Source organism: Spodoptera frugiperda, chromosome 20, assembly GCF_023101765.2.
Source record: "Spodoptera frugiperda isolate SF20-4 chromosome 20, AGI-APGP_CSIRO_Sfru_2.0, whole genome shotgun sequence".
In the NCBI taxonomy this organism is placed as follows: Eukaryota; Metazoa; Arthropoda; class Insecta; order Lepidoptera; family Noctuidae; genus Spodoptera; species Spodoptera frugiperda.
In genome coordinates, this window is record NC_064231.1 from 12,053,470 (window position 1) to 12,076,561 (window position 23,092).

Below are 23,092 nucleotides of genomic sequence, written 5' to 3' on the forward strand. Positions count from 1 at the left end.
CTTTATTACAGTATTATTTTGTCCCTTTCATCTTTATCCGCTCCTTCCACGACGACGTCGTGTACCAGATAGGATAAATTTATTTGAAAAACATGACGGAGAAGAGTTTCGTGTGAGATACAGGATTTCTAAAGCTTTACACATTTGCGAGATACTCAATTTACAAACAAATTCGAAGAAATAGAGCCATTGATGGCCTCACATAGTTATTGATATGTTTGAGATTCTTCGCTACTGGATCTGCCGAAGATCAGCTTCCTGCCAAACATAGGCCTTCCTTAGTGTTAACAACCACTAGCAACACCAGACAGATATAATGTAGGATGTAATTATAATATAATAGTATTTAATTACTGAGTACTATTCATAGGAATAAATATATTAAACCTTTTTCGTCATTTCATATTAAACCTTTTTCGTCATTTCATAGACTACATAAACTGTTTAAAATAAATGTTAGCTGAAATGGAACGTCAAATGATATATTTAAAAACCGGCCAAGTGCGAGTCGGACTCGCCCATGAAGGGTTCCGTAACAGCAAGTAGATGCCATATTATAAAAGTTACAAAATAACTTGGTTTTACATAGTGTTTGTATGAACGACAAAGTTATATTTACGGTTTTTGATATCTCGTTCAAACCAATTTTCGTTGTTAGTTTCTATTGAAATCTACACCATATATTTTTTTTTTGTTTTTTCACTCTCTTATTTTAAAAGTTACAGGGGGGGGGGGCACTCATTTTTCCTCTTTGGAAGCGTCTAACTTTCAAACGGTTGATTTTGACGAAAAATGGTTTTGGGAACCTTTATGTCTTTTTTAAAGACATATCCATAGACACCCATCACGGGTATGTTAGCTGAAAAAAATTTTTTTGAATCAGTTCCATGTATGGATGTAAAAACCCTTTAATTTTTAAATTTAATAATTTTTATTCAAAATTCGAATAGCGGTTATCGAAATACATCAACCTACAGAGTTTCAACTATGTAGGCTCAACAGTTTCGGAAATAAATGGCTGTGACATACGGACGGACGGACAGACAGACAGACAAACATGACGAATCTATAAGGGTTCCGTTTTTTGCCATTGGCTACGGAACCCTAAAAATGGCGGAAAATAATTAATTCGAATATTGGTCGATGAGACGGATTGTTGGTTTATAATAGTTCTGTAAAAATAAATTGTAATTCCTGAAATGTTATGAATTTCATTTAATCTTCTCGCATCTTGAAATAACATTCGGTATTTCCATATCATGCTAGGGGAATAGGTGTATTAATAGATGTATATACCTTGTATATTTTTAAGAATAAATAAAACGACTAATCTTGTTTTAAATTAATTTATTTTATTAGATATTTATTTTACTAAAATACCATACCGTCATTACATGGGGGCAATTCGTACTTCCTCTGTGGGTGCAATATTATACCATTCTTTGGTTAATTCTTTGCTTAAAAAGTTAGTACAAGGGCGATGCATACTGCCTGAACCAGCCTGTATTGCACCAGATACCATGGTTAATGAATAATGCTGAAAATTCTTTCTACAAAAGGAAAACTCGAGACGAGTCCAATTCTCAATTAATCACAACAATAACAAACACCTGGAAGCTACGTTAAATCTTCTCTCTTACAAACGCTGTTACGATACCAATGAAAGATAATTCAACACAACATTAAAGCAATTGATAATATTTTTATCGTAAAAAATTGGATTTTTCCTAAATACAGAGATGACAGAAACGCTCATGATGTCAATATTGACAACTAGGGCTGCCGATCTAGGAATTTCTTCCCGCGAACCAAAAAGGTTGATACCTATTTTAAATCGGAACACATAACTGACAGTCAGTTGCAGGAACGATCATTAAATTTTTAAAGTGACTTTAAATATTAATGAAGCTTTAAAGTGTTGCACAAAGAAGTATTTCTATCTCATTTTAATGCCGGATTAACTTTAATTAAAGAAACGTCAAATCGGGACTTTAGCCTATTTTTTACGTTGCACAAAACGTCATTAGCGCTAAAGGAGCATTAAATTGACAGTTTGGGGTTATAATTTTTAATGCCTAGTCAAACATCCATTAAACTTGTTATTAAACTCTGAATTCTTTTGTAAATAGTGCTAGTAATATTTTTTTACTTTATTACAGTATTATTTTGTCCCTTTCATCTTTATCCGCTCCTTCCACGACGACGTCGTGTACCAGATAGGATAAATTTATTTGAAAAACATGACGGAGAAGAGTTTCGTGTGAGATACAGGATTTCTAAAGCTTTACACATTTGCGAGATACTCAATTTACAAACAAATTCGAAGAAATAGAGCCATTGATGGCCTCACATAGTTATTGATATGTTTGAGATTCTTCGCTACTGGATCTGCCGAAGATCAGCTTCCTGCCAAACATAGGCCTTCCTTAGTGTTAACAACCACTAGCAACACCAGACAGATATAATGTAGGATGTAATTATAATATAATAGTATTTAATTACTGAGTACTATTCATAGGAATAAATATATTAAACCTTTTTCGTCATTTCATATTAAACCTTTTTCGTCATTTCATAGACTACATAAACTGTTTAAAATAAATGTTAGCTGAAATGGAACGTCAAATGATATATTTAAAAACCGGCCAAGTGCGAGTCGGACTCGCCCATGAAGGGTTCCGTAACAGCAAGTAGATGCCATATTATAAAAGTTACAAAATAACTTGGTTTTACATAGTGTTTGTATGAACGACAAAGTTATATTTACGGTTTTTGATATCTCGTTCAAACCAATTTTCGTTGTTAGTTTCTATTGAAATCTACACCATATATTTTTTTTTTGTTTTTTCACTCTCTTATTTTAAAAGTTACAGGGGGGGGGCACTCATTTTTCCTCTTTGGAAGCGTCTAACTTTCAAACGGTTGATTTTGACGAAAAATGGTTTTGGGAACCTTTATGTCTTTTTTAAAGACATATCCATAGACACCCATCACGGGTATGTTAGCTGAAAAAAATTTTTTTGAATCAGTTCCATGTATGGATGTAAAAACCCTTTAATTTTTAAATTTAATAATTTTTATTCAAAATTCGAATAGCGGTTATCGAAATACATCAACCTACAGAGTTTCAACTATGTAGGCTCAACAGTTTCGGAAATAAATGGCTGTGACATACGGACGGACGGACAGACAGACAGACAAACATGACGAATCTATAAGGGTTCCGTTTTTTGCCATTGGCTACGGAACCCTAAAAATGGCGGAAAATAATTAATTCGAATATTGGTCGATGAGACGGATTGTTGGTTTATAATAGTTCTGTAAAAATAAATTGTAATTCCTGAAATGTTATGAATTTCATTTAATCTTCTCGCATCTTGAAATAACATTCGGTATTTCCATATCATGCTAGGGGAATAGGTGTATTAATAGATGTATATACCTTGTATATTTTTAAGAATAAATAAAACGACTAATCTTGTTTTAAATTAATTTATTTTATTAGATATTTATTTTACTAAAATACCATACCGTCATTACATGGGGGCAATTCGTACTTCCTCTGTGGGTGCAATATTATACCATTCTTTGGTTAATTCTTTGCTTAAAAAGTTAGTACAAGGGCGATGCATACTGCCTGAACCAGCCTGTATTGCACCAGATACCATGGTTAATGAATAATGCTGAAAATTCTTTCTACAAAAGGAAAACTCGAGACGAGTCCAATTCTCAATTAATCACAACAATAACAAACACCTGGAAGCTACGTTAAATCTTCTCTCTTACAAACGCTGTTACGATACCAATGAAAGATAATTCAACACAACATTAAAGCAATTGATAATATTTTTATCGTAAAAAATTGGATTTTTCCTAAATACAGAGATGACAGAAACGCTCATGATGTCAATATTGACAACTAGGGCTGCCGATCTAGGAATTTCTTCCCGCGAACCAAAAAGGTTGATACCTATTTTAAATCGGAACACATAATTGAATCGGTCAGTGAATTAGAATAAGATTTGATATTTATATGTATTCCACTATTAAGACACTACAAAATACATTTAATAGTAGCTAATTAAATTAACACATATGCTTAATCTGTCAAATATAGAGATATTTAATCAAATACAAAATATAGATATAGGTATTACGTAAATAATGTAATTAGCTCTGAAAAAACTCATAACTGACAGTCAGTTGCAGAAAACTGTCTTTAAATTCGACATTAGTTAATCCGTCATTATCGCTAATATTCCATTAAATTTAAAGACGTTGCACAAAACTGTTGCGGGTCCCTTTAATGGGACTTTAACTAAAGACGACATTAAAAAGTGTTGCAAGTTAAAACACATATTTTGAATGAACTGATTACGTAGTATTTGTATACTCTCTGGAACTGATTGAATGTAAATTGTCATTAAGGATGGAAGGAAGCGAATCCCGCTTCGAAAGAAACCGATTTTTTAAAATGACGATTTATCGATTGTGTTTGGATTTATTTCATGTAGTTAAAGGACACTATAAAAATCAATACAATACCATTTGTTACTACTTAGTTACTTGTAAATTAAGACTCAGTTATGAGTTTTTTCAGAGCTAATTACATTATTTACGTAATACCTATATCTATATTTTGTATTTGATTAAATATCTCTATATTTGACAGATTAAGCATATGTGTTAATTTAATTAGCTACTATTAAATGTATTTTGTAGTGTCTTAATAGTGGAATACATATAAATATCAAATCTTATTCTAATTCACTGACCGATTCAATTATGTGTTCCGATTTAAAATAGGTATCAACCTTTTTGGTTCGCGGGAAGAAATTCCTAGATCGGCAGCCCTAGTTGTCAATATTGACATCATGAGCGTTTCTGTCATCTCTGTATTTAGGAAAAATCCAATTTTTTACGATAAAAATATTATCAATTGCTTTAATGTTGTGTTGAATTATCTTTCATTGGTATCGTAACAGCGTTTGTAAGAGAGAAGATTTAACGTAGCTTCCAGGTGTTTGTTATTGTTGTGATTAATTGAGAATTGGACTCGTCTCGAGTTTTCCTTTTGTAGAAAGAATTTTCAGCATTATTCATTAACCATGGTATCTGGTGCAATACAGGCTGGTTCAGGCAGTATGCATCGCCCTTGTACTAACTTTTTAAGCAAAGAATTAACCAAAGAATGGTATAATATTGCACCCACAGAGGAAGTACGAATTGCCCCCATGTAATGACGGTATGGTATTTTAGTAAAATAAATATCTAATAAAATAAATTAATTTAAAACAAGATTAGTCGTTTTATTTATTCTTAAAAATATACAAGGTATATACATCTATTAATACACCTATTCCCCTAGCATGATATGGAAATACCGAATGTTATTTCAAGATGCGAGAAGATTAAATGAAATTCATAACATTTCAGGAATTACAATTTATTTTTACAGAACTATTATAAACCAACAATCCGTCTCATCGACCAATATTCGAATTAATTATTTTCCGCCATTTTTAGGGTTCCGTAGCCAATGGCAAAAAACGGAACCCTTATAGATTCGTCATGTTTGTCTGTCTGTCTGTCCGTCCGTCCGTATGTCACAGCCATTTATTTCCGAAACTGTTGAGCCTACATAGTTGAAACTCTGTAGGTTGATGTATTTCGATAACCGCTATTCGAATTTTGAATAAAAATTATTAAATTTAAAAATTAAAGGGTTTTTACATCCATACATGGAACTGATTCAAAAAAATTTTTTTCAGCTAACATACCCGTGATGGGTGTCTATGGATATGTCTTTAAAAAAGACATAAAGGTTCCCAAAACCATTTTTCGTCAAAATCAACCGTTTGAAAGTTAGACGCTTCCAAAGAGGAAAAATGAGTGCCCCCCCCCCCCCTGTAACTTTTAAAATAAGAGAGTGAAAAAACAAAGAAAAAAATATATGGTGTAGATTTCAATAGAAACTAACAACGAAAATTGGTTTGAACGAGATATCAAAAACCGTAAATATAACTTTGTCGTTCATACAAACACTATGTAAAACCAAGTTATTTTGTAACTTTTATAATATGGCATCTACTTGCTGTTACGGAACCCTTCATGGGCGAGTCCGACTCGCACTTGGCCGGTTTTTAAATATATCATTTGACGTTCCATTTCAGCTAACATTTATTTTAAACAGTTTATGTAGTCTATGAAATGACGAAAAAGGTTTAATATGAAATGACGAAAAAGGTTTAATATATTTATTCCTATGAATAGTACTCAGTAATTAAATACTATTATATTATAATTACATCCTACATTATATCTGTCTGGTGTTGCTAGTGGTTGTTAACACTAAGGAAGGCCTATGTTTGGCAGGAAGCTGATCTTCGGCAGATCCAGTAGCGAAGAATCTCAAACATATCAATAACTATGTGAGGCCATCAATGGCTCTATTTCTTCGAATTTGTTTGTAAATTGAGTATCTCGCAAATGTGTAAAGCTTTAGAAATCCTGTATCTCACACGAAACTCTTCTCCGTCATGTTTTTCAAATAAATTTATCCTATCTGGTACACGACGTCGTCGTGGAAGGAGCGGATAAAGATGAAAGGGACAAAATAATACTGTAATAAAGTAAAAAAATATTACTAGCACTATTTACAAAAGAATTCAGAGTTTAATAACAAGTTTAATGGATGTTTGACTAGGCATTAAAAATTATAACCCCAAACTGTCAATTTAATGCTCCTTTAGCGCTAATGACGTTTTGTGCAACGTAAAAAATAGGCTAAAGTCCCGATTTGACGTTTCTTTAATTAAAGTTAATCCGGCATTAAAATGAGATAGAAATACTTCTTTGTGCAACACTTTAAAGCTTCATTAATATTTAAAGTCACTTTAAAAATTTAATGATCGTTCCTGCAACTGACTGTGAGTCTTAATTTACAAGTAACTAAGTAGTAACAAATGGTATTGTATTGATTTTTATAGTGTCCTTTAACTACATGAAATAAATCCAAACACAATCGATAAATCGTCATTTTAAAAAATCGGTTTCTTTCGAAGCGGGATTCGCTTCCTTCCATCCTTAATGACAATTTACATTCAATCAGTTCCAGAGAGTATACAAATACTACGTAATCAGTTCATTCAAAATATGTGTTTTAACTTGCAACACTTTTTAATGTCGTCTTTAGTTAAAGTCCCATTAAAGGGACCCGCAACAGTTTTGTGCAACGTCTTTAAATTTAATGGAATATTAGCGATAATGACGGATTAACTAATGTCGATTTTAAAGACAGTTTTCTGCAACTGACTGTTAGTATTTTAGTGTTTTCCATAGACATAATTAATTTTTGGATTAATGGACTGAATGGCCAAGACCAAGAGTGACTGTATGCAGTAATGCATAGTTCATTGGGAAATGAATGAAAAATGAGAAGAAAAATTGTACTCATAAAATTTTAATCAAATAAAACTGGTCAAGATAATATAAAGCATTTTATTTGTTAAGTGGACTAGAAACCTTACAGCATTAACATTATTGCATCTATTTATTATTAAACTATAGAATAAAAATCTCATATAAAATTATTCAACATTTTGTACAGAATAAGCACATAGTAAGTACAACATTTAAGGCACTGGGGGACTTATTAACTACAGATAGCACCAAACATTTGTTCCTTACATTATTTAACGAGCTTCATAATATTGTTCTTTTTAATCTATGGCACACAACTGGCACTCTGTCTCACTGAAGAAGTACTGTATATCTTACTTCATTGTATAACTAACCTACTTTGTAGACATATTTTATAAATATTGGTTCTGGTTAAAAATGATTGCATCACCGTAAATATCACATCTACATTTCATAATATTTTTTTTTGGAAATATCTTTGTACTTCTTTCTCATTACATTTCTTGGGACAGAGAGCATTGTATTGGAGAATTTTAATTATTAACAATTACACATTATATAAAATAATTGACAAACATTATAATTGCACAATTCATTGTATATAAATAAATACTCATTGGCATGGAATATGGCCTAAGTAAATTGTAAACTGGGTCGCGCAGTGTTAACGCCATTTGAACTATCAATGAATTGGAAACACCTACATGAGCAAAGAACATGAATAAGAAATTTCTTCAGCATGTAGGTGGATCATAAGATCACTGTTAGCAATCAAGTTACGAGCATCTTGCAGGGAGGATACATATTTTTTGTAAAAGTTTCTCGATTTAAGTTACTAGTTCATTGATTCATATCACCCTACTTCGCGTTTTATTTCCGTGATAAATCACGCATGGGCCACGTTCCTTGCCGCTGAGTCTATATATATTAATTAATTACGTAAATTGTATAACATTGCTACAGCAAAAACATGTATATAAAACAACAAAACACAATTCACATATAATATAATATTATTACTTATATCGATGAAAATATCACTTAGGGCAGACTAACAGCGTAAAGATGGCAATGCAAGAAACCCAATGCTTTTGTACGTAGTTAAATGCAACGGTTGTAAAAGCTTCAATTGTTAACTTGATGTTAGATTGAAATTATGCGCTTTCAAAGCGTGTATCAGGTCGTTATCTGAGAGAAATTGCTTGAAAGCTTCAAGTTTCTTGAAACATATTGTGACGCAACACGCCTCTTCGCCATCACAGCAGTTTTCTTTTTTGACGGTGCAAGACGATACCTCTTCTGCAATAGACTTTTTGGCGTCTTCACATGAATCTTCTTCAGTAGGCTTTTTGCCGCTACATGGCGATTTCTTGGCACCACAAGGCGTTTTATCTCCGCCACAAGGCGTCTGTTTACCACCACAAGGGGTCTTGTTAGTGCTGCATGGAGTATCACTGTCGGTAAAAGGAGTATTACTGCCGCTGCATGGCGACTTCTTACCACCACAAGGCGATTTGTTCTCACCGCAAGGAGACTTATTATCGCTACAGGGTGGCTTTTTATCGCTGCAAGAGGATTTTTTGGCACTACAAGGCGTCTTGTCACCACCACCGCAAGGAGTTTTCTTCTTGCCACAACACGAAGATTTCTGTTCACCTTGACGTTGACCACATTTTCCACCAGATCCATGACCACTGCATGAGCACGAGAAACTCTTCATCAGTGCCGAAGTTTGAAGATTTTCTTCACCTTCATGAACGGTGAAAATTCCTAAATCTTCCAGGTTTGAATTGTTATGTCGACGATGATAATGTAAGAACGTGTTGTGATTCGTGTCAGTAGCTTGCCCGCAACCTACCGCGCACTTCATAGCTGCGTGGTCGCATTTACAATCGATACATGAGCACGTATCGTCCAAACATTGCTGCGGCTTCGGAGGCTCCACGGGAGGTGGTTCTTCAGAACAATTGCCCCTGCACTCCCCGACAGAAGGATCGCACTCACAAGTCATACACGAACAGATGCCAGCGTCCGCCGCCAACTGTTCCAGAGTATTCCTTTTAGCAACCTTACCAAATATATTCTCAGTCCTCACTACATACATATCAGAGGGAGGTTCATTATCAAACAATAATGTATCTTCCAAATCTAAGTCCGTATTGAAGAGGACCGAGTTGGCTGGGTTTATTTCGATGTTCTGCCTTACTTTGGACGGAGGAGGTGTGTTCAGAGATCTATCTTCATCAGACCCTAAGAATAGGTCGATATCAGTATCTATTTTATTTGTGTCGAGATTAGTGACTATTTCACTGTCGTTGAACACTTTGTCACCGACATCTAGTACACTTGGAGTATCTAAATTGAATGAGTCGTGAGTTATAAGATTGGCGGTCGGTGCAACTTCTGTGCTCAGGTCTATGTAACTCTGCATATGTGTGGGTACAAAGGTTGCTAATGTGAAAATGCTTTCTGGAGTTTTTTCTTCGATACAAACTGGCGTTTCTGATATTGACGCTGCCAGAGCGCTTACATCCACCCACGGTGCCTGGTCTTCTATTTCATTGGCCAACGCCAGTTGCATCGCTTTGGACTTGACTTCTAACTTGGGATGCGTCATCTCAATCTCGGGTGTTTGCAGTGGTACCGTGGGTTGCAGGTCGTTCACATTGACCCACGGATCTTCGGGTTTCCTGTCAACTTTATCGACTGCGAACGGTGATAGAGTTAGACTGGCTAGATCATAGTCCACTGCTAGGTCATCTGGTTCTATATTTTTAAGGTTTTGATTGTTGTCTGGGAAAAGGAGTTCTGTGATGTCGACAGTGTTGACTTTGGTGATGTCCTCTAAGCTGCCGTCTGTGGAGTTGGACTCTGTCGTGATTCTCCCAAAGGATTCGAGTAGACTGTCCCAGTTCATGACATCTTCGCCTGTTTTGGTCGGTTGTATTTGTTTCTGGACGGGGTCTATGATATCTTTGACTGGTTCGGTTTTGATCTGTGGAACAGAAAGACATGTTCTATATCAAAACTGTTATGTAAGACAATAAAGAAATTCATTATACTTAGGTAATTTTTGTCAGATTATTTAGAAATTCATTTGAAAATAAAGAAAACTTTTACACCGGTTATCATGTTTACCACATCTACGTATTTCTCTGAATGACTAATAATGCGGGGGCTGAGAATCTGATTCATTACGTTTTTCAGCCAGTATCAAAACATGTAAAAAATTTAAATGCTCGAATTCTCAACAGAACTGCGTTTTGGCCACACTAATGCACTAATCTCCGGAACAAACGCGTAATTTATTTAATTTTAAAACATTTTTAATTTCGTTAGTTGAATGATTGCGATTTATCTTTGCATCAAAACATATTTTGTGCCGTGAACTAAGATACTCACGTTTGGGTGGACGCCAAAAGTTTTTAATCTTTAAATTGAATATATCAACATGTTGTTTCTGTTTGTGTTTGACTTTTTGAAGATTAACAGCAGTATAGTCACAGCCACGCATTTAATACAATGACATTGTTTCTTATTCTATTAAAGTGAGAAGCCGTATGACGAAGGCAAAGTAGTATACATTTGTCATCACTATTATACTTTTAGGTATCCTGTACCCCCAGTAAGAGTTTGCTTAACGTTGAACAAAAACGAAGCGAGAGCGCGTTCGGCGCTTTGATTGGTTGGTTAATTGGAGCCTGCCAATCACGGCGCCGAACGCACTTTCGTTTCGATCTCGTTAAACGTAAAACAAACTCGTACTAAGGCTTTTGAGGGCCCACTCTTACAGCAAAAAAGACCAATCTGATGGTTGTTTTTTTATTGCATATATTTTGTTCTCAACAGACTCAAGTCCGTGCCTTTGTCATACAATTAACTGATGCTGATACCAACCTGATGTTTCACCGCATGAGCTTTGAGACTGGTAGCAGTGGAGAACAGCTTCCCGCAGCCGGGCTCCGGGCAGGCGTGGGGCCGCGCCCCCGAGTGCGTGCGCCCGTGGGCCTTCAGGTGGTGCGACGCCGTGAACGACTTGCCACACCCTTCTGTTCGACATCTGGAAGTTGTTCGATGAATTCTTAAGTAACTACCGTTTAAAAATTATTGTACGCTTATCTAAAATTTACTAGTTGGAGTTTTTGCCTAGTCCAGACAATGATAGAGTTGACTTAAGTAACTAGAGTTTAGGAATTAATGTACGGTTACCTATCTTAAATTTTCTAGTTGGAGTTTTAGCCTAGAATCTTGAGAGAGAGAAAGAGTCCTCAGTTTATGAGATTTAGTAAAATTGTCTCAACAGAAATGAATTATAAAACGCCACACTAATTATTTTGTATTTCCAATCTTCCTTCTTGTAAAAGACACAGGTTCAGAACTTACCTAGTACATAGTTTATTTATACATACCTACCTAGTTTTAGTACATATTTTAGCCTAGTTTAGTACACATTTTGGCCTAGCACTGATAGGTATATGTCACCTGGCCACATGCCAAAAAACACTTTCTACAAGCATTTGGCAGTACAACAACCGTAACATGAGACCTACAACATTACCCATTTGTCATGTCAGTCATTTCTAAAATTATGGGGCCAGGTAAAGACACTGACTGATGATATAAGAACATAATTCATTGACGGTGGACAAATGTTTCGCAATGTACGAATATAATTATCTAATCCTTGCAGTTCTAAGACACGGTGTCGGCTTAATTCGATTGTTGGACAACTGTTCATTAGAGATAGGCAAATGGTTATTTTAATTTGCGTGGTGGTAAGTGATTAGCTGGAGTTTACATCTGTTTTGCGGATCAAACGATGTAACCAAGAATTATATTTTGATTCTGATTGAAAAAAAAAGATTAACCTATGGAGTTTCTTGCTCATTGTTCTCCGTAGGAATCTACACTTTGGAACGAGCAAATAACTTCACTAGAGGACTGACCGACAGATAGTCATTTTTAATATTTGCTTTGACGATCAAAATCGCCTTCCTGGTCTACTTTAATGGTACCTAAGCGATCAGCGCCGTCAGGGAACACTCGCTACTGTTAGAGGAGTAACATCTGTTTATCGGGCCTTTTAGAAAGAACAACGCTCTTATCTTGCAGGTTTGAAGGTCGTATCAGTTTGGAAATACCTCAGCATTCTAATTTAGACTTAAAAGGCTTATGCTAAAGTTTTAATTAGACAGAAAAGATACTTACTAAAAATATTCTTATCACTTAGGTAAGTATATTATTATGAACTGTAGGTAACCTAATTTATTTTGTAAAATTAAAATGATGAATCAAAGTGTAATTTAGATATTATTTTAACACGTATAAGCCTATATCTTATTAGATAAGACAATAATATTATTATTTTTTTCCATTTGCTGATTGTACTATTTGAATGACAAAGCGAAACTCGTAGCAGAATATTTCCAGTGCATTGTAATAAGAAATATTTTTGTTTTAAAAAACTTAATCTAATAACTAGGTATCTTAATAAGTAAAAAGGCAGTTTATACCAGTTACAATATTTTTTATTTTACATTTGTGTGAAGAAGGTTGTGAGCTATCTAAATCAGTACTCACGAGCAATTTGCTTTATAAAAATATGTCATTAGCAATATCACAACCACATGTCATTACGTTTTGCGGCCTATTCACGTAACTATTTAAAGAGGCACTCGACTAGTTTCAAGCCATTCTAGAGGCTTATATTCATGAGCACGTAAGTTTATATGATGTTAAAATAAATTAAAGAACCTTAGATGTCAAGTTTTAAGGAAAAACATTGAAATTATATTTACACTTCATAATGCTATTGTACCAAGAAATTGGATTTTGATATTGGACTATGCCCAAAGTACAATGGGGACATTTATGACAAATCGGGGGGACTAGATACGAGATAAAACCACCAAATAAAATTATCTATTATGAAAAAGTAACTATGACGTTTAATCCCGCATGACTAAAATATAGGATGACATTGACAATTTATAATCTATGTTATCTATGTATAAGATACAGATTATAAATCAGTATCTTGTCTACGCTCACGTACGCACAGGTACACATAATGTGATAATATAAAGGATAAATTATTATTATAAATTATAAATATTTATTCGTAGATAAAAATATATCTTGAGTAAGGAGTAACTTATAAAAGTTATGAAGAAACATGTAGTATTCTCAAAAGGACTAAATTATTTATGTACTTTATTTAATATTGTATTGTTATCTAGTAAGAGTCTATCTAGAGTAAGCCGTGGTGGCCCGGAGGCTTCTCGTGCATAAAAGCACTCTCAGAGCACTCTCAGTAGGATTTGAAACCTACCAACGGCAAATACCAATGTGACTTTTTCGAGCTATATGTACTTTCTAAGATTATTTAGACACCGCTGACTAACGGTGAAGGAAAACATAGTAAACAAACCAGAGCTTATAATTTCTAATTATAAGTTTGAAATCGTCACCCCGCATTGAGCAAGCGTGGTGATTAATGCTCAAACCTTCATGCGAGAAGAGGCCTTTGGTCAGCAGTGGCCACTTATAGGATGTTGAAGTGATCTAGATCAAGTGTTAGAGGTCTTAATAAAGGGTCTACTTACTTGTACGGTCTTTCCTGTGTATGTGTTCGTATGTGTTTCTTAAGGTCGCTGAGGGTCGTGAAGAACTTCGTGCATCCATCTGCTGTGCAGTTGAAAGTGTCGCCGCTATGCAGCCGATGATGAGCTCTTAATCTGAAGACAGAGAGTATAATTTTCAATATCAGAATTTAGATACAATTGAATAGGGTAGATGATTTTTCTTTCTTTCTTCTTCTTTGTATATATCGTGTGACGTCATTTTTAGGTACTTTTTATACGTAGAAATTACCTATTTGCTCCCACTCCTAAACTTTGTTTCGTTTTATTTAAGTAATGTTATCTTCTAAAACGAAATATAAAATACGTGTCTAATATTTTTTACCTAACTGACGGACTGAATAGATTTATAATTCTCATATCCCGTCATCATCCCTATTCCAAAATGAATATCTATCAGACATAAACATCACGCTTGCACATACGTAAATTCTTAACAACATGAATTTATGGTTCAAATTCGTTTACATATAATATTTAGAAGAAAACGTGTTAATTAGACGTGTAAACATTTTGGACGTAAGTCTCGTAGAGTACAATGTTGAGAGCATAACATTATGTTTAACACGCATATAAAATCGTGTAGCAGTACACAGACACACATAAATTTTACGTAATTATGCTTGTAATATCGGATGAAATAATAGACACGCGAAGTAACCGTTTTCAGGTTATACTTAGATGATAGAAGTAAGTCTCTTATATCGACGGTTAAAAGGTAATTTGGTTAAAAATTCGTTTATTATGCTATCCTACGTACAATTTTCCGCTCTATCGATTTCGAATGCGCTTACTCTCATGGCTATACGATGACATTTTTGGCGTTTATAACAAGCAAAAAATATCAATTTCTTAGTATTCTTTCGACGACCGACGAGTTTAAACGGCTCTCTGAACATTTAATTTTTTGTCGCTTATACCCTATTTCCTTTTAACCGTCGATATGCTGCTATTCTTGACGTATAAAATTCTGGATGTTGTTGAATTGTGCTCAGGGGTGAATAGCGTCAAAAATGGAGTGAAAATGCGAATGCGCAAACAGGTGAAGGTAAAAACGAAGAAGAAGTATACTATGAAGATATTCCCAATGCCTATTCACCCCTCTTCTGTTTTTCCTCACCGTTTCACCGTTACTTCATCATCATCATATTAATCAGCTTGCTAAAGGAATTGGGACTTTTGGCAAAAAGTAGGTACCTACTTATAATATAGTCATGTCTACCCATTCCATGTATAGAAAGCACTACATATATTTTTCAATGAACTTTTCTCCTCTAAAGAATTGACTAAAACTGCAAATTTACACCAACTTATAGCAGATTAGATATTCGCTTTACCGGTCCAATGCTAAGGCCATGAACGAGAGAATTCTACACGAGATATAACATCATAATTGAGTTTATTGAACTTCGCTATATGGTCTCCGCTAATTGTTCTACCAATAAGCGAGTGCGCGATTTTTGCTGAGTAACTTCAAGTAATTTGTGACGTTTGGTTGTATTTTATCTATTAGATTATATACTATAGCCACATATAGCGGCTAATATTGACTGTGATGTAATGTCCATATCGCATTACAGCGGGTTATCTAACTTCACGGCTGATTCCTTATCAGTCACGCCCAAACGCTTGGTAATGAAAATTTTGTAGGTTACATCTTGGGATTTAAAGTCGGCTTATAATATTCAGTATATTTTCTATTAGAAACAATTATTTTTGGGCAATATAATAGTAAAACTGGACACTGTTTTCTACTCTAGTTTAATGAAACTGATTTTTTCCGTTTTAGATCCCAACACAGAACAGAAAATCAGATTTATCGGAGTTACGTGTGCTGCAGTCTACCTAGCGGGTTTATCGGGGCTCCGGCTCGAAAAGCAGGAGTAGGAACGAGGTGGTTTTTAGTCAGTAAGAGTCTGCCACTCCCTCTCGCCTCGCCCATGGCTAGAGAAATGATTGGATGATTTCCCCCTTAAAAAAGGGGAGTTACGACATGATGATCTAAATGAAACTTTACTAGAATTACATAATAATATGTTGTATAGGTAGGTACGACAAAATCAAATCAATATTCAATGCTACAAAAGATATAAGAAACTGAGAAAGAAGAGTGCAATAATTCGTAGAACAATGCTTACACGTAGACTAAATAGTGGACGCACATTCAAAACAAAGATTAGAATGGAATAACACCGAGACACGACTCATCACGACTGATAACGTTAACAGAAGAAGTAGTTTTTTAGATCTGTAAACAAAACTCGATATATCTAGTAGTTTCATATTTTTGTTTGCCAATGATAAACTTCATAGTTCAGCAGTGGCCTGTTGATGCTGATATATCTTATCTAGAATTCTAAAACTTTGACTTAAGCAAAATGAACATAAAATAAAAAACCTTGACTGATAAGTATCGTATCTAAATCAGTTATGGCTGATATACCACATAAATAAATTGGGAAAATTTTAAAATCCCATACCATTCATATACGATTACTTACTTTAGACTTGAAATTAAATGTCTTAAGTTTTATACAGAATAGAATCAGGCGTTACTTTGCGGAAATCCATGCTACACAATACATTTTTAGTTTTTCCTGTAGCATACCAAAACTTTTTACATACCGAATAGGAGAAAAGAATATTGAGGGGACTCGATGACAGTCATTGTCTTAAGATTATTGGAATTTATCAAACTACTCGGCCAAGTCAAAATCATTTATTTCAATTAGACTAGGAAACATGAACATCAAACAAAAAATTTCAAAGGGTCTATCTGTCGGTCAGTCCTCTAATAAAGCTATTTGCTCGTTCTAAAGAATGTTTTTCTTAAAAGTTAACGAGTAATTTAAGGCGCGGTGAATAGACAACTTTTATGTATTTGAGGGGGTGAAGCAGGTGAAGTGGGTCTCGTGTACTGAGGGGTGCACCGTGCAAATGTCATTGATACGCGTATTCCATTTTATTTAGGAGCGTAATTTCGCTACTATAGTTTCATGGACGAGTGGCCCAGTGCGTTGCTGTCTAGATTCGCGTTCTGTGATCCTTAAGATCGAATCTCATTACTCGTATTAGTTTTTGTTTTTTTATTTTTTCAATATTATGTTGTATACATTTTTATTTTATTTTTATTTTATTTTTTTATTAGTTTTTTTATGACTAAAACCGAAATCGAACAATAATTTACACAAACTTACTACTACTATAGTTTTTGCGCTAGTGACAGTTGCCTGTATGACGATGACGTCTCTCAGTACCACATGATTAGGGATGGACATTAGAAAGGTCTTTTTTTATCGCTATCGATACTCGCAGCATACATTGAATTCTCTTTAATTTTGTTATTAAAGTGTGTTGTTTAGTTGTGCAGTGTATCTGCGTGTATATAATGTCAATATACAGATACAGATTCAGATGATCCTGACTCAGATAATAATATGAGTTTGGACGAATAATAAGTAAATAATTTTGGTTTTAAGCAAGGAGCGTGTGTGACGTGTCGAAGATCTGACACGTTTGGCTCTCCAGTGCCCCGAACAGTCGCTACAGTCGAAGACAAGTTTTTACATTCAATATTCTGTACTTAGGGCCTATGCACACCACGTTTTATAAACGGCCGGCGACGCGCGTTTTGGAAACGCGCGTCGCCGGCCGTTTTTCTCCTACAGTGCAGTTTGTTGTCGTTTGTATCGATACAAACGCACGGCACCAGCGCGTGTGTATCGATAACACGCGCGTTTGCATCGCTGCCGCATCGCTACACACGCGTGTCTGTAACGCTACACACGCGCGTATCAGGTGTGCAAAGGTCTGCAGGCCGCGTCTAACTATCGCGTCTGTAGCGATACAGACGCGATACGCACGCAAGTATCGCGTCAGTATCGCTAAAAACGCGCGTCGACGGCGCGTTTAAAAAACGTGGTGCAAACATAGGCACTTAGAAGCAGTAGGCACTAATCTTTTAAAAACTAAAAAACGGACAGGAGGATATATAAATAAAACACCAATTATGTATAAAATATGTATTATTCATCTTCAATAATTAGGAGAATGTCATCTAAGAATTGTGTAGGGGGCGGGGTACGTATATTTTCTTGGTATCTTTCCCAACTGAGATACCATATTATACAGGCTGAGTTGCACGCCACTGACGAATAACTGATAAAATCGCCTCATCTTCCAAGACTCTTCTGCCAATAGAGTTACTGCGACCAGTCGCAATCGTACAATCTACACAGCGATCCATGTCGTCAATATCCGATTGATAGGCTTAAACATTTGTCCAAAATAGAGAGTAAGGTAATTTAGAGATGCAAGATCCGTCAAAAGTCCTTTATAAAGCCGAGGTCGTGGGGTTTAACAATAAAACATGGAAAATACGTGCGCATTAAGAACGAAACACAACAAACAAGTGTCATCTGTCAATCGATGACTGACTGATATCAGACAGAAGTGTTGTAAGAAGTTTAAATCACAGAGTACTTATACGCATAATTGATTAAATAATCATTAATGTTTTATAACTTAATTTAAGTTTTCTCGCTTCCCAGATAGAAACAAGGTACCATATTTTGTGATTTCCTTTAGAAAAATATGACGGTTTTTTTAATATACATTTCAACTAGTTAACTGCTGGGCCCAAAAGTCCCCTTCTCCTTTCAAGAATGGTACGGAACGTTACTGAATGTGTCATCTGCACCATGCTACGCGGTAATAGTATATGAAAAAATTAATTGTATTTACATAACTTTAAATCGATTTCGTACAAAAAAATATACTGACAACCCAACTTAGAAAAAGCTAATTACAAAATAAAATATTACAAACAGCAAAAAGATATGTTAGTGAATGATTATTTTCTGAGCGGCGATTGACACAAACTGACATAGGTCCACCAAGCAGCGCGCCTCAGCGGTCACTGCCGGTCCGCGTAGGAATGAAAGAGAAACGAATAGATGTCATGATCGGACGACGTTTTGTTCGATTCGTTCTGAGTTATTTATCATGAATTATATTAATTCTTACAAATATCTCATTTCAATCGACAAATAAATAAGGCAGATCCCTTTATTATTTTAAATTACGTCACTGTTATTAATTTTATTAAGATATGTTCATAAATAATATAGTTACAATGGCTAGAATTTCAATTTAAATGGTTAGTTTATGATTTTTTTTTATCGAGAAAATTTATAGAAATCGTGTTTTGAAGAAGGTGGTCCATTCATAAAAATGATCAAGATTAACATATATTTTTTTTGTTGCTCTAACATGTAAACATTGGGCAAAAAAATCTGTTGAATCAATCCTATTTTGACTATGCACAGCGCCTTAACGCGCTACTGCTGATGACCATGATAACACGAAGTTCCATGCTCAATATAATTAATATGTTTATTTGTATGACTTGCGAATACAATAATATTGTTATCGGCCTTATCGCTTTTACGTTGGGAACACGCGAGGCGGTACATTCCGAGATTAGAGGCAAAGGTGATTTGTTACATACGGTTATATCAAGGGCTGATTTGACTAAGTTCTTTTTATATCTAGAGGAGAGCTGGTCCTTAGCTTGGATTGCGTTAGGCACTCGGCCTCATCTCTGAGTTTGTTTCGGCATTTCTTCTCAGAGTAGTCCGATAGGAAATGTCGGCCTCATCTAGTTATTTAAGAGATTGACGTGTAAAAGAGTTACATTGTAACCTATTTGCAAAAATAAATATCATTTATCACTCAACTTCAACCATAGGCTTCAACAATGAATAATCTACTAACTATTAAGGCCATTACATAATCTACTAACTATTAATATCTACAAAACAACGAATGATAAGGAGGTTTGTGCCTTCCTCAACATAAAGAGTGTTTTGTCATAATCCAAGCTTGCCAGTCAGTTGAAGACCGCAATTACTTAAGCTTGTTCTAAGCTGAGAAAATCATCCAATGGCTTCTCTCGCCTTGAGTGAGAGAGAGCGTCACATTTACTGACTAAAAGCCACCCCGTTCTTATGTCTGCTCTTCGAGCCGGAGCCCCAGCTAAGTCTTCCGCGACTCCGTATCGAGTATCAACCCCACTTTTTTATAGGAAGGCGACGCGCAATACGAATGGAATTCGAAGAAATCTAGACAGGAAAATTCGCATTTATGACGCAAGACACACATTAAAAATATTGCCTGTTTCTCATTAGCAGAAAACACCGCCAATTAAAACAAAACTGATTGGGTAGTAGGTAGGCGTTTTATTTTTAAAATCTTTTTTGTGTCTGTATTTTTTAAAGTTTGTTTATTCATTAACAATAACTCGGTTGAACCCCGCACTAGTGAAGCTCACTATCAAAGCCAGTGGGGGTCAACTATTTCAGATTACTCTCTGTGTGCAAAAATGTATCTAAACAAATACAAATTACGGTTGTTTTTATCTCCTCGAATATTTTGTTAAGAGATTACTATGTTTACATACGTTATTTTTCCATTCTTACTCGTATCAATATCCATAGATTGTCCGATTAGATTTAATATTTATGGCAGCAATACTATTATCAATGCCCTGTGTTTAAACAATTTTGTGTTTTACAATAATAATTTATCGTTCATTGTTCAGAAAATTAGAAGATTATTAAATTCGCAGCTTAATTCAGGTGATAAAGAAAATAATATGGGTATTTCTTCTTTGGATAAGTATTTGTTATATAGTAGCGACCATGAACCATATTACGCTGTTTAATATCAATTAGATCTATTCCTGCAACCGCAACTAATTCCAGCGTGTCAAAGAGGCATCAGACCACCACAGTTGGGGCCCAGTAGGGCTGTTGCCGACCCAGAGCTGCGGACTGCCTAATGGGTGGTGACTTCAGTTCGAAAAGGAGGAGTAGGATCGGGATGGTTTTTAGTCAGTAACAATCAGACACTCCCTCTCGCCACACAAAAGGTAGGAGAAGGCAGGGGAGATGATATACCCCACTCAAAAAAAAAAATCGCAACTTCTATCGATAGTTACAGTTATGCCTATTTTTTTCTAAGAATCAAACTATTATGACTCTCACTCATTAGCCACGCAAAATGCTTGTACATAACGTATTTTATGGACAAACACATCATTATTAACAACACACAAGAACTGTTGTTGCTGTTTTCTTAAATCAATTGGCAAACTTCCAAAGTCATAAATTACTAGAGCTTTCTGACTCATCGTGTTATGTTTGAATTTTTTATTATTTATTATTACATTCGGCCAAAAAACTGATCGACTTGCTATGGCTTGGCCGATGTTTGTGATTGCGTTGTAAACCTATCAATATGTCTGTTTTAAATGCATTGCGAAGGCCATGTTATATCATTTCATCGTTCGCCATGCGGTTCCTTGTACGTGCAGGCGAAATGGATCTCTCTGGAGACGGCATTACGTGCTAATGTGGGATTGAAAGTGAAAATGCATGGGGTAATGTTTACTCATATTAATTAAAGCATAGGTGTAGTTTTAATCTTTAATTTTCAGATACCTAATTAACGTCTTTAACGCCAATAAATAGTCGTGTAAGTTACTGTTTACAGAGCCGGATTCGCCACGTGGCATAAAACGAATGGGCCCCGTGCAAAATTAAGGGGCCCGTCAATGGAATTTACGGGGCCCTCGTATGTCTAATCAACCTGTATTAGACATAAATTAGTGACTATTACGGTCGTTCTGCTATTAATTTTGCAGCCTAACAGGTGTAACACAAAAATGTGAAAATCATCCTCGTCTACGCACGTAATATACTATTTTGTTTGTTATTCCGTATTGTTGAAATGTGTGAGCTATTTCTTTTCTTTACCTCAAAATCATTACAAGTCTCTACAACACTTTAGATACTTATTATAAGTATCTAGAACCTTTCGCAACGAATCAATCAGATATTTTTATATTTAATGATGATGATCGTATGACCATTTTTCTTGTTCGTGTTTTTTGTTGATGATAACTAACAAATACACAAGTGCTTATTTAAAACGAGTGTACGCCATACAAAAAAACAATATGAGTCTTCTAAAACTTCTAGTTGTAGGTAACAAAAAACTCATCCGACGTAATTTATGTAGAAGTTAGATACTTAAAAGAGTTCTTTTGACGTAATTATCGCCAAATTGACATAGAGCGCACGCCTAATAACATTTTTATGACGCATCTATTTGCGCGTTGTTACTAGTTGTAGCTAATAAATTATAATCTGAAACAAAGTTATTATTTACATATGCGTAGTTAAAACAAAGAGTCGAATCCCATTTCTTTATCTCTGTATTTTTTCATTTAAACGAATCGTTTAAGATATTATTTATCTTATCGTATCGTTATACGGAAGAACGTTGTTCAACATTTATGGAAGTTAGTATACAATACAATATATAATTTTATCGGTGTCATCTACTTCTTGTTTTGTTTTAGAATATCTGAGAAAATCATGGCCATGGAAACATTATCGAACAATCACCTGCAAAAATCTATAGGAAAATAGTTCCAAAGTTAAAACGAAGGACATTTACTTTAAGAAAATAGTTCTGAACCATGATGTCATGTTTAGAAATATCTGGTACATTATGGGTAGGTATTTCATTTACTGACTTAATTGGCTAACTTATTAAAAGCCTAGTCATCAGCACATACAAAAGACGTTTAGTCTTCCTCAACAGTACCTACAATTCCTTGATAACACGCTACGTGTCAAGGAAAAATAAACACTGTTATAATATTTTTTAGTTATGTTTGATGATAGAACCAAAAATCTCGTAGTATAATCAGTGGCATGATTTGAGACAGACGTGTTGCTACTTGCTACAGTTAAAAGTTCAATATGAGTAATTTACATCATTTATTTCAAGAGACCTCTGAGGACCCCTTGTGTAACCTTCTAAATTGATAGTATTTTTGTAATTAACAAAAATATTATGGTATTATCAGTGGTATGACTTAAAACATACGTGTCTCGACTTTCAAAGTGATAGGTTCATTATTACAAGCAATTTGCATCATTTAGCTGGACCCCTTGCGT

General features: G+C 34.9%; 1 protein-coding gene across 4 annotated transcripts in view; it reads right to left on the reverse strand.

Moving 5' to 3' along the window:
* Positions 1-1,330: 1,330 nt before the first annotated feature.
* The window catches only part of LOC118280945 (protein suppressor of hairy wing), a 30,181-nt gene continuing 8,419 nt past the window's right edge, over positions 1,331-23,092 (reverse strand). For all 4 annotated transcript variants that reach the window (XM_035601361.2, XM_035601376.2, XM_035601383.2 and 1 more), the window contains exons 4-6: positions 14,028-14,159; positions 11,320-11,482; positions 1,331-10,417 (exon numbers count right to left, since the gene is read on the reverse strand). In XM_035601361.2, the coding sequence (XP_035457254.2) occupies positions 8,555-10,417; positions 11,320-11,482; positions 14,028-14,159 (2,158 nt within the window). In that variant the 3' untranslated portion in view covers positions 1,331-8,554. The remainder of the gene's footprint in view (positions 10,418-11,319; positions 11,483-14,027; positions 14,160-23,092) is intronic.